The sequence below is a fragment of the Aythya marila genome (assembly GCF_965140915.1).
Source record: "Aythya marila genome assembly, chromosome: 18".
NCBI classification, from domain to species: domain Eukaryota; kingdom Metazoa; phylum Chordata; class Aves; order Anseriformes; family Anatidae; genus Aythya; species Aythya marila.
This window is the reverse complement of record NC_139059.1, coordinates 7,229,139-7,242,190: the sequence shown is the minus strand read 5'-3', so window position 1 is coordinate 7,242,190 and position 13,052 is coordinate 7,229,139. Positions and strand designations below refer to the sequence as shown.

The 13,052-nt window shown below is 38.5% G+C and overlaps 1 protein-coding gene across 1 annotated transcript in view; it reads left to right on the top strand.

The window, feature by feature from the left end:
• Positions 1-7,395, top strand: part of FOXK2 (forkhead box K2) — a 46,395-nt gene extending 39,000 nt beyond the window's left edge. Inside the window, exons 5-9 of the mRNA XM_082774830.1 lie at positions 1,373-1,566; positions 2,406-2,581; positions 3,611-3,907; positions 4,153-4,362; positions 6,412-7,395. Of these exons, the coding sequence (XP_082630956.1) occupies positions 1,373-1,566; positions 2,406-2,581; positions 3,611-3,907; positions 4,153-4,362; positions 6,412-6,608 (1,074 nt within the window). The 3' untranslated portion in view covers positions 6,609-7,395. The remainder of the gene's footprint in view (positions 1-1,372; positions 1,567-2,405; positions 2,582-3,610; positions 3,908-4,152; positions 4,363-6,411) is intronic.
• Positions 7,396-13,052: the final 5,657 nt, after the last annotated feature.

The following is a 13,052-nucleotide window of genomic DNA, read 5'->3' as shown; positions in this document are numbered from 1 at the left end:
AGATGCTGTTCAGTCACTAGTAGTTACTGCTATAACAGTAACAGGTGTACCTCATGTATCAGCGGCTCAGCTAGCTCTTAGCCTTCAAGTATTAGATTATAGTTAAGGTGATTTTATCTGATTGATGTCTTAAATAATATTTGAGGCCATATATGCATATTATTCAAACCAGAGAGTATATACATGTGTATAATGTCCAAATCCTATACCTTAGTAAGTACTGTTGAGGTATTAATATCTTTTAGTATATAAAACTCTCATTTTGACTAGAGGACTCTTTGTGAATGTATTTTAAGCAGGTACTTTTGGATCTACTCTTTTATTCTAGCATACGGAGAAATAAATACAGTTTATAGGCATGTTCTTGGCATCTTTCTAGTTGTGTTTCAATTTTTGGCAACAAAAACCATTTCTGGTTTCATCAGTTTGCATTTAAGAAACCATACATGGTTATCATTTCTTTAAGTTTTCGAAATTTGCCTTCAGGGTCATGAATACATACGTCTAAGAAGGATTTTGAGGAGCTTTTGTTAATGTAAAGCCTTTTCTCCATTTTCCCCTGTTCTCCCACAAGTATGTCAGTATGTATTCTTACACTTACTTTCTTCTGCTTCAGTGATAATGTTTTTGAAAGATTTTAGGTTTATGTATTTAAATTTATAAAAGCACGTGCACAAAGCCGAGCATAGATAGATACTTCAGAGCGTTAGCAGTTTTCTGCATCTTTTTGATCAGGGTTGTGTGTGTTACAGCAAAGTGAGGATAAAGCAATGCGCAAACTAGAGCAGAGTGGCAGAGATCTCACTGAAGAGCTGTTTTAGAACCCACTGCCATTTGTTGTTTTTCTAGACAAACTAAATCCTTGGCTCCTCTGTTGAGACAGAGACTGTGGGTGAACTCCCAACAATCTAGCTGTATTTGGATCTTGTGTAATTTAATCTTCTCTTTCTGTATTATGGAACAGTAACAGAGGGGAATTGTGTAAGATCAGAATCAGCATATTCTGTGTTCTGCTGGCCCTTGTAGTACAACCTGGTATTTTCCTTGACACCTGGGGAAGGGTGGTGTATGAGGACTGCTAATTCTTGATTTTTTTACACTGCATTATGCTCAAGTATTTGTAGTGTTCTAACAGTGTTGCAATCACCGTGTTTCACGTTAACATACTGGTTTTTAACTGTTGGCAAAGATTTGAAAAATGCAAGAGTACCTTCCAGGTTTATGGCACTACCTTGGCAGTGCTCTGACTCCTGTTGAATTAAGGAATGAAAGAGCTGAACCCCGAGTCTCCTGTAGTACAAACTGCTGCAGTAGGCCACATTCTGACTTGAAAAAGTTATATGAATTCTACATATTTTTTTATGTTCCATAGAATTCAATACGTCACAATCTCTCTCTGAATCGTTATTTCATCAAAGTACCACGTTCCCAGGAAGAACCAGGCAAAGGCTCATTCTGGAGGATAGACCCTGCCTCTGAAAGCAAATTAATAGAGCAGGCTTTTAGGAAAAGGCGGCCTAGGGGAGTACCTTGCTTTAGAACCCCTCTGGGACCACTCTCTTCTAGGTAAGGAAAAACAGATGAACAAAAAGACTATGGCTGTTGTTTAATCTTCAGGCTGATACAGACTTGATAGTTTTGGATACAGTCACAAGTTCAGTAATTTAATTTCATCCAGACTCATTATTTGAATTCTGTATGATTTACGAGGAGGCTGCCAAAACACTAGGTTTGTTTTTATTGATTATTTTCAGTGTTAAAGAACTGACTCAATTTACATAACTAACTGTCAGATTGTTAATGTAAGCAAGCCTTGCTGTACCTTTGGGTTGTGTTGTTTTTTTTCTTTTTTTTTTTTTAACAGAATTATAATTTTAATTTCTAACTGCCATTTAAACTGCACTTTAAATCAGCAAAGAAAATTATCAAAAAACAGTTACCATTTTGTTGAACTTAGAAATTACAAGTATGCATCTAGTTTGATAATGTTCAAGCAGAATTTGATGGGAAAATACAAGGGTTTTACTTATTCCCTTTGTGAAGTTATGGCCTTTCTACTGGTGTATTTTTTTGTCTTGCCCTTTAGACAGATTTGCTCACCATCTTTCTCCACCAGAAGAAATGTTCATGTTTCACAGATTGTGTAGAGAGTCACATTAAGAAGGCATCCAGCCACTTCTGTTCCATTAACTATACCTGAAGTTTGCTTTTTAAATCCTGTTCTTGTTTAACAAAAGCTTTTTAAAAGATCATCAAAACTGCTTTGGGTTGTAACTGTACTTGCCAGAAGGCAGAGGTGCCCTCCTGTGGGCAGTGTGTGTTACAGTCTCTGTAGAGGAAGGTCACTGTCTGTCACAGTTCAGAAGTTAAAACACATCAGCTGCTGCTTTCATTTTTAAATGCAGAAGTGCCCCAGCCTCTCCTAATCACTCTGGAGTGTTGTCTGCGCACTCCAGTGGAGTCCAGACCCCCGAGAGTCTGTCCCGGGAAGGATCTCCAGTCCCAATGGAACCTGAGCCTAGTGCTATCCAGCCAAAACTAGCGGTAATACAAGAAGCACGATTTGCACAGAGTGCCCCAGGTGAGGAATCCTGAAATAAGCATTTGGGGGTTGGAGATGGGAGAGGGATGGGAAATCTTATATATTAGATTTCTACCAAGATTTCACAAGTACACCAAAAATCAGTAAAAATATTTAAGCCCTTCACATTTAGAGCAATCACTGTAAAGCATGTAAACATAGCAGGTAAACAGCTTTTTGCAGACATAGAGGCTGCATTATCTGTGTGTATCAGAACCCTTAATGGCTTTATTACTAAACAGGGATTGTGCTTCTGTCCTGTATAGGACTGTACTGTCTTGCAATAGTTGTCACTTCCTTTGGATACAACATATTCTTTCTGGTTTAGAAAAATAAATACATTAACTGGGGGGTTACAGAAATAAGCAAATATCTCACATACGTCTGTGGTCATTTCAACCTTTCAATGCTGGGGATTGAAAGAGTTGCAAGGCTAAAGAGAGAGAACAGATATGCATGATAAGAATTTTCCTTTTTTTATAAACATGAACAAAAAAAACCCAACAAGCAAAAAAGCAAGAGCAAGGTGTGATGGAATACATATTTATTTGTTTAGATGATACACTTTTGCCCTCCATTTTGTTGATGATGCACCTGGAAAAGTAGCAGTGACCATTCTGTGACAAAGGCAACCAGTCCTTAGCAGAGACCGTGCGTCCCCAGCCTAGGAAGCTGGGAGTTCTGCCACTGCAGAGGTCCTCCACACAGTACATGAAGCACACTTTAATTCCCATCTACAGAAGGCAGTTTTACCGAATGAATATTAAACATAGCTTTGGCAGTACAGTTGCATTTGCAGGGGCATGGCAAGGGGGCTTTTGCCAAAATGGTTACAGCTTGTACCGAGCTAACCCAGCACTGAATGCCATGTGGTATGATCTTCATTGTCCATTTTTATCTTTTGGATCACTCAGGCATTAATGAAGAAGGCTGTTAATCTTATGAGGCTTTAACATTAAGTTAAAAAAATGACTGGCTTAAATTAAATAATTAAAATTAGCAGCCTAATTTTTGTCTCTTTCTTGATAGGATCACCTCTATCTAGCCAACCAGTTTTAATTACTGTACAACGGCAGCTACCACAAACTATTAAACCCGTCACCTACACTGTTGCAACTCCTGTGACAACATCAACATCCCAGCAGCCTGTAGTTCAGACAGTTCATGTTGTTCACCAGATACCAGCTGTGTCTGTCACAAATGTGACTGGATTAGCACCAGCAAACACTTACACTGTAGCTGGACAGGCAGTAGTCACGCAAGCTGCGATGGTAACCCAGCCCAAGGTAGAACCTCAAGAGAATGGAGACCACAAGGAAGTAAAAGGTGAGAACCTGGGGGGTTAGTTGCTGTGGGAGGTCTTTATATGGAAGGATTATTATTTGAAATTTACTTCCAGTTTGAAGTGTAGTACTTGAAATGCATCGTAATTCCTCATGCATGTTGGAGCTAGTAATTAAACAGTACGCATCTGCACTGAGTAGTGAAGTAAAACTACTTTCCTGTAGTAAAAGTAAATGAATTTTTAATGTGTTCTTGTCTTTACCAATGTTTTATCATCTGTTTTTCAGTTAAAGTGGAGCCTATACCTGCTATTAGTCATGCTACAATAGGAGCTGCTAGTCGTATCATTCAGACATCTCAGACCACCCCCTTACAGACAGTTACCATAGTGCAACAGGCACCTCTAGGTCAACACCAGCTACCAATAAAAACTGTAACGCAGAACGGAACGCACATAGTACCTATCACCACTGCGATCCAAGGACAGGGCAATGCTGGTATGTATTGTGTCAAGATGTTCTGTTGCTTTGCAAAAATGGTCACTGCTGAATTTTTGAAATGTTCTTGTGTATTTTGTAGTTGTACTGAAAACTAAGTTGTACAGAAAATTTTGATTACGGTCCTGTATGAGTTTGTTCTCTCCCTCTTGGTAAGAACCAGCATTTCTCTTCAATGATGATTACTTGAAGATCTATGTATTCTCTTGTAGTCATTACAGTGATGTGTTTAGTGGTGACCAACCTCTCATCATTAAACCCAGGATATAAACAAGTTTTAAAAGAAGTTCCTGTAAGACAGTGCCATTAAAATGGTAACTGCTCCCCAGATGATTTGTCAAGAACCAACCAGCAAGAAGGCAGGACAGACTGGCTTTTTGAGCAGTTATCTTTTTCTTCTGTTGCTATTGAACCTGTACAAGAGCAAGGCACTAAAATGAAGGAGAATTCTCCAAGATTTTGAGATTCTTATTCTGTCTGCATACCCTCTTCCCCTCTCAGATTCAGCGGTCTAACTGGGTAGCAGTATTTCTATCACAATTTTAATTGTTCAGGATTTATCATAACTTAAACAGATGTATTCAGTTTTGTTTGCTCTGCAGGTGCATAGAGATTGTTTCAACAGTTTCACTTTGAGATGTTATCTGATGCTGCAGTAGCTTTTTTGTTATAGAGTATGCTTATGGAAATTGATATAAGATAGCCTAAAAATATTTCTACATGTATTTCTGCTCTAAAATCTTAATAATGGAGTGAATTATTTGTTTTGTTTCCTTTTTACTCCTTTTCCATCTCTGACGTTGGTTCTCCTACTAAAGTTCAATATTTATAGGTCAGTGTTCTGCCTCCTTCCACTTCATTTCAGTGTAAGTAAAGCAAAAGCAGTTACTGCCAGACCTGATATGCACCTTTTTTGGTCAGAATTGAGCTGAGAGTCACGTGAAACTATTTCTGAAGTATTTGTTCTACAAATGCATACGAAACACAAAAACGTTTGCTTACTTGCCCTCGTGATATTCCAGGTATTCTCTAGGATAGTTTACTAAGAACAAATATAACAACTTCTTTTTGTACATTTTACATTTCAGCTCCTGCAAAGCTGTGGTGCTCAGGAAAGGGAACTTGTGTGTGAAAAGCAGGTTGATTGATAATGTTTAGATAAATTTTCTTGAAATGCAACGAACAAATTAATATGTTAGTATTTTGTATTTGAAATTTAAATGAAACTGACATTTGAATAGTTGGTTTAATAAAGTCAGAGTTGATAGTGAGAAACAGACTCCTGTCAAGTAGAGGGAAAGAACCCTTGGATGTCTCAGAAGATCGAGGGGACTGCACTCGCCTGTTAATGGTGACTGGTGCACTGTTTTGTCCATGTAACGACAAAGATTACAAAGATTAAGATCTGGCGTTGCACGTTTGAGCTATGTACATCTCTGTCAGTGTAGTTCAGTTGTACTCTTGAATCTAATCAGGTCATTTCCCAACCTTTCTTGTAAGGAAAAAAGCAGTGGTCTAACACTTTGGGTAAGTGCCTATCTGTCAAAAAAGAATTGATGCTTGAGTTGTCTGCATCTCCTGGTGGTGTGAGTTGCACTGGTTTTGTTTAATAACTTGTGGCTAGAGGTGAGTGTGGCGTGGTGCTGCCCTCCTTCCCAGCCAAACATTCTGCAATGATCCGTAGACATGGCCAGACCTCCTCAAAGGGGATCTTGATTTCCCTTCCCAGTTCTGTCACAAATTACTGTGTAGATTGGCTTTAAATCATTTAATATTTGTCTGTCTTTAGCTCCACATTAACAAAACTGAGATACTTCCCCTTTCTCCCACCTTTGTCTGTACCTGTATGGTTGCTGAGTGATTTAGAGCAATGTCTTTCTGATTTGTACAAAGGTTAAATGACAGGACCTGAATCTCAACTGGGATTGCTGATACCCACCATAGTACAAAGAAAAGAACTCATCATTTTGATGAAAATGCAAATTTGATTTCAGTATCATCTGTTTTGACAAGGATTAGGGTGCTGAAATTTCTATTATCTTTTTGCAGCTGCTGCAAGTCCTTTGCATATGTTAGCAACCCATGCGTCCGCATCGGCATCTCTTCCAACAAAGCGCCAGAACGGAGACCAGTCGGAACAGCAGGAACTCAAACGTATCAAAACAGAAGATGGAGAGAGCATAGTCATAGCAGTTAACGTGGACACCCCGTCTGTGGCAGTGAGCGATAAAGGCAGCCAGAACTAGAAACTTAGAGGAGTTTTCTTTTTTCTTTTTTCCTTTTTTTTTTTTTTAAATAAACTCCATGGTGCCAAAAGGAGACACTTAAATATAACACCTAAAATGTTGGAACATGTTCTCACGCAGTGGGGAAAGGGGCCCTGTGATCAGACTTCAACTTTCAGCACTGAAAAACAAAAACAAAAACAAAAACAAAAAAACAAACAACACAGGTGGCCTTAAAACTTGGTAATTTAAAGTCAAACTGCAAAACATCTTGTTCCAGAGGCTGTGACCCCCGCTCCTCCCTGCCCCCTACTGAACTGTGTACACTGAGAAATACAGTGTTGGGGAGGGCTGCAGCTTTAAAAAATCTTTATCAGATTATTTTAAGGACTGAGTATCTCAGTGTAACGGCAGCATGATAAGCGCTTAGTGTGAACTGGTTTCAAACGATTGTATATTCCTTAAAGGGAACAGAGGCAAGGAGCCATTTCCTACATCTTGGCAGCTAGCCTTTCATAATGACCTACCCGATGCAGTTGTTGGTAGATATGCAGTATTTTGTTGTTCACATGTGGAATTAGAAATTTTTGAGGTGTATTTTCATTTCTTTGCAAAATAATGGGGTCTTTGACATTTCAAATCACTCCATTTCTACTCCGGAAACTTTGGAATCACACAATACTTTTCATGTGAAATTTTGTTTGGTAAAAAACTGAATGTAGGGTTTTTTTAACCAATGGAATGATTTACTTTTGTCTGTCCTGTTAAAGTTCAGATAAAGCTACTTTATTACATCTGCAAATTTTCATATTTTAGCAGTTGCCTGATAAATTTAATCAAATTTTATTACCATGTGTAGTGATCAAATGCTTCTTCGGGCTTGCATGTAACTGATTAGAAATTACAATGTAAATGAGCCGTTAACTGACGTTAAAGAACTGCTATGAATTTGACCAGAGCTGCACTTATCTGTTTCTCTTTCTGCTACCTTTTGCTGTTTGTTACTTTGTGTTGACTTTGACTGTCCCTGGCATATTTTTCCAGTCTAAAGTAAAACAAGAGTCTCGCTTAATATTGTGTATGTTTAAGATAACAGACTGTTCTTCATTTAGAAAAGATAAAATTCTTTATCACGAGTCCTTTTAAAAAGAAAGTAAAATTATCTTGTCAGAGGTATATTCGATATTTTTAAGCTTAAGCACCCATCCGTAGAAATTAATCTGACCAGTTTCTCCGTAACACTTTTGATGTCATATACACTGACCTTTTGGGGTCTCCATTAAGAGTAGCTGTTGTGGTTTTCTAACAGTGGCTACCGTATTATTATAATAAAAACAAATTTTTAAGTGTGTGTTCTGCAGTTGAACATTTTAAAATGTATTGGAAATTTCTCACTTTTAATTGTGGTAATAGATTCCACTTTACATTTCAAAATTAAATTTAAACGTAAGGCTGCTGTTCAGTCTTCAATTCACATAACGTCTTATTTCTTCATGCAGTAAGGTGAGTGAAAGCTAGATAGTTGGCTTAATTTCAATCTCATTTTTGTCACTTTCTGTAATAATAATGCATTATTTATATTTCCTTTTCCACTACAAAAGGAAAAAAATGTATTTTCTTGATGGACTGAACAGTTTGGAGTGGTTTATTTAGGCAGCTTTTGGGAACTATTTACCTAAAGACCAAATATGAGAAATCTGTACAAGTTTTGTGTTCATCCACAAAATGGAACTGTTACAATGTCTCTGCAGATAATACATATTAAAAATCTATGAAAAAAACACTCTACACAAGCTGAATTTATAACAGGCATTTTAAAAAAAAAAAAAAAAAAGCATAACCTGAAAAAGAAACGTTTCTGTAAAACTGCAAGATTTTCTTTAGAGGTTTTAAAAAATAAAAAAGTAAAGTTTTAACATACTTTTTTTAAGAAAAAAAAATCCAGTACTAGTAATTTAATTTGGTGTTGAATGAATTGACTAGAATGTGGTTTATTTTCAGAAGTGAGAATCTGTTCACAACTAGGGCTAGGTGAATAATAGTGTATAAGATTTTTTAAATAAAATTAAATTTTATTCAGCAAATTAACTAAGTTGAAATTACTCAACAAGTGTGTTTGAAATATGTATGTATATATGGTGATTAATCCAATTTATGTTGTCAGTGCCAAAGGAAACGGTATGCACCCAAATGAGCTGAGGTGATGCCTCCTGTCCGATAATGGTAGGCAAGCTGTAAATTGTAACTGCTCGGGTAGAGGTGATGTGAGAAGCCTGGGCCCTGTGCTGTAGCATGTTGTTGTTTTTGTGCTTTTTGGTGCCCGTGGAATTTGAGAGAAGAACACAGCTTTGTTCCGATGGGTAAACCCTTTGGAAAAGCTGTGCAGCGTGAGGACACTGCTTGGGTTCTCGCATAAGCAGCGTGCTCACCCCTGCTCTTGGTGAGACTGAAAAGTGACAGTTTGGGATAATGTCTGGTCGTCCTGACTATTGCAGACTTGTCTGTCTTGCAGGTCAGGCCTTACTAAACTGAGTAGTGGGGTGGTTCAGGCAGTGCTGTTCCCTGGTTTGTGTATGTATTTACATGCTTCCCACTACTGGCACAGTGGTGATTGCTGAGTAATACCAAAGGCTGAATGGGACTTGCTGTCTCACTGCTGCTCTTGAGGTGCTGCTCCTGACCTTTCCTCAGTTGGTTGTATGTGCTGATCATCCTGCACTCCTGTAGTCGATAGCATCTTTCTTGTGCAAACAGAAAACTTTTTTCAGGTTTATTGTACCTGGAGATTTGACCTCTTAAGACTGATGTAACCTGTCCCATTGTTTGTGTTTTGTGGTGAGTGGTGTTATTTCTTTTTGTGCTCCATCTAGGCTGCCTGTTCAGTGTTCTTTCTGTTTAAAGCTTTCATGTAATCATTGAAAATGACTGGCTATAAGCAAACAACATGTAATGTTCTAACCAGGATTTAATGACAATATCCTAAAATGTAACCCAGCTTAATTTTCTTTACAGCTGGACTAATTTTCATTGCCTGACATTGGGTTTTCCGTTATGTTTAAAAGATTCAGGAAGCTGATCTCATTTTTTTCCCCTTTCCCAGTTCTAACACGAAGACCTAGACGTGCATTTATGCCTAGCCACAGAAGTGTTTATCTCCACTGTCAGTGTGTTGTGTCTTCCTTGCCCAAGGTGTCCCTGTCCTTAACACCACTGGGGTTTTGATGCAGCTGCCTGTTGCGTTGCCCCCAGTTCCCAGCAGGGACAAATTCGGGGTTGGGAAGGAGGCAGCTCAGCACCCGGGGCAGTGACATGTTCTTGCTTTTGGATGCTCAGTTCTGCCTTCGTGCTGGCCGTTGTTACGGGAGCTGTGGGGTACCTCGGGACATGGCAAAGCAACAGAGTCCTCAGTCAGAGGGCTGTGGACGGACTGAATCAGAAAGGCTGATTCTGTGTGATCAGTGTGTTGTCTCAGTTCTGAACTGCTGCCTTGCCTTCCCTCCTACCCCCCAGTTATTCCAGCATAGTACCATGTGGTTGCAGTCCTTTCTATGCTGCTTTTCCTTCTGGTGATTTAGGTGAATACTTTAACTGTGCTAAGCCCCAGCATGCCTGCAAAAGCACTGCTGCTTCAGAAGGCACTTCTCAGTGTGGATAGCTGCGCAGGAGACAAAACTGGGAAGACTTTGCCTTTACTTTCACAGTGGTTATAATCCAGGTTCATTTTAAACTGTTGGTTTTTATAATTATGTCAAAAAGTGGAACTTCAGGTAACAACCTGCATTCAGGTGTGTTTTGTGTCTTGATTTAATTTTCCCCAGAAGGTAAATTTTGAGTGGTTCATGGTCGTTAATGCAGGTCGTGATTTTATGTATCATGCAGTTTCAGAGTTATATGTATTATATATAATACATATAATGTATATAATATATTATATATGTATTATATACATTATATATATAATACATATGTGTGTTTATATATGCATATTAGCATTTACACCATATTGAGTGCTTCTGTTAATTTGGGCGATTCCTTTCTATACACTTAACTGCATTAACATTCTTACTAACACTCTTCCAGTTCATAAATAAGTTCATAAATGAGGCCTTAACTTATTCAGACTGGCTAGATCTGTTTATCTGTGTACCTTAAATGTGCCGATAGTTTTAGAGGAAAGTGTTTAGTTGTTTGTTTTAAAAGTTTGACACAAAAATAATTGATAGAGCATCTAAAGTTGGTAGGTGCATGGGTTGATTTAACCATCAGGCTCTTCATCTTTCTGCACTGCAGATGAAAACAAGCTTGCCTCCTGCTTGTGCTTCTGCTTGTTTCTTTCCCAACTAATATTCAAGCCAGACTTTTTTTTTTTTTTTTCCTTTTTCATATATCAGAGTTTGTTCTGCTAGAACCAGTGTTAGCATCTGAGGCTGATATCAGGTGTGTAGGCAGGGATTTGCAGTAGCTTAATGGTTTGACTTCTTAAAAATGTTGGCTACAAATTAGAGTTTTAGCACCAATTGCCATAATTATTTGTAAATCTACTTGTAGATTTAAATAATAATAGATGTGTATTTCCTAGAAAGGATTTACATTAATGTTGATTTGGTTTTTAAAGTTATGTTATTTTTGTCTGATCAGAAGTGGGAAAATGCCTAAAGTACTAGAAAGATTTACAAGAATGCTGGGTCTTGTTTTCATGTCAATACTTTCTTGAAAGTCTTGGAAATGTTGGTCAGTAATAAAAGGAGAGCCACGGGACAGCTGTAACGGATTAGCATGTCTGAAAGAGCATAAACTGTTTCTTGGAGAAAAAGCATGGACTTGTGTGAAATTCCACAGGATCTCCTACAGATGAGAACATCACCATCAGTGGCTTGTTTCAACAAATAAAACCTTTGGGGAAGAAGGAAAAAAATGGCAGTAAAACTGGGGCATCTAAAGGGCTTAATAAGAAGGAGATGGATTCAATAGTGTGTGACTCTAAAACAAGACAGCCTTTGTATTTAGGTCAGCAGAGGCTGCCACAGTCCTTGTGGCCTGTATATACGTAGAAAATGCTGGACACAGGACTAACTTTACTGATTTATCTTCTCCTTTCTGCTTTAATTTGAATACCTAAAGGCTTGGAAATAAATACTCTGTGGCTCCTGCTGCCTGCTGGCAAATACCTGGAATTACCACTTACATTGCAGTGGCTAATCTACTTTTCCTTTCAGCATTTAGAACTGTGACACAGGCACTATGGAAGGAGATAGGAAAAGAGGGGGAGAGGAGGAGTTTTGTTCCTTTGAAACAGCAAAAATCCATTTACATAAATAGCTGCTGGTGTTAGATGTATATTGTTTTTCAGGAATGGTCATAATTTTAGACTTACTATGCAAAATGTGCAACTTCCTCATGGCTGTCAGATTAGCACAGTCTGCCCCACTGGCATGTTGCCCTCTCAGTCAGCGGGCTCCTCTCCTAAAGCCACATGTCCCTAGCTAAGAGTTAAGACAGCTGTACTGAAAGAAATAAATGCTATTGGACCTCTGGACTATAATACTCATCTTAAGCTAACAATTTGTCATTTTTAAATATATTTAATCTTCTTTTGTCACATAACCTAGACTGCTGACAGTTTGCCTTGCCTGCCTTTTGCTCTTCAGCCTCATGTAGAGCCATGGTTATGCTCAGAATGTGACTGGTTGCTTATTCTGGTATTTTAAGACTTGCCTTCAGTTAAGTGCCCCCTCCATTTGAAGAAACTGAATCTTTAGCAGCCTGCCTGTGAAGACTGTGTCATTGTGTAAGGCCCAAAACATGGGTGAGTATTAATGCTGTGTATCACAGCACAAGTGAGTATGCTCCTGCCAGGCTTAGTACTGAGCTTTGCGGTGTACCTGGTCCCTTCAGTCATGTGGTGTCATAAATAAACCAACGTGCTGGATACGTCATCTGCCTAACACTTAAAGTACTGTGTATTTACCAAAAAGTAACTGAAATTCTATTACATTTGATTATAGAGATCTGCTTATCCAGTATTGCATTTACTGCAGATTTTGGTTAAAGGTGCCTGCATAAAGCAGTACAGCAGCAGAAAGTGATGTAATGACGAACGGGCAGAGCAACGCGGAGCCTACAGCAGGTGGGGAGACATTCTTTTATTTATTTTTCAATCCCTATAAAATACAAAGATTTGCAACTAGTAAAATAAAGCAGCATGGGAGATGAAGTATGATTAGGTATGTATTAAGGCTGCAGGACTCCAGTGTTAGTACAGTGGTATTATCTGGGAATGTAGTTGGTGTCATGCAAGAACAGGTGTTCAGAGGAAGTTTTACACATTTGGAAGAGCTTTAATCGTCCAATAAATGTTCATAGTCTCTCCGGTCACCTCTGTGGTTGCTTTAATGGACAAGGGGATGGTGCTTGAGCAGATTAAGATACGTAAAACCTTCAAAGCAGTGTGCAGAAGGCTTAATG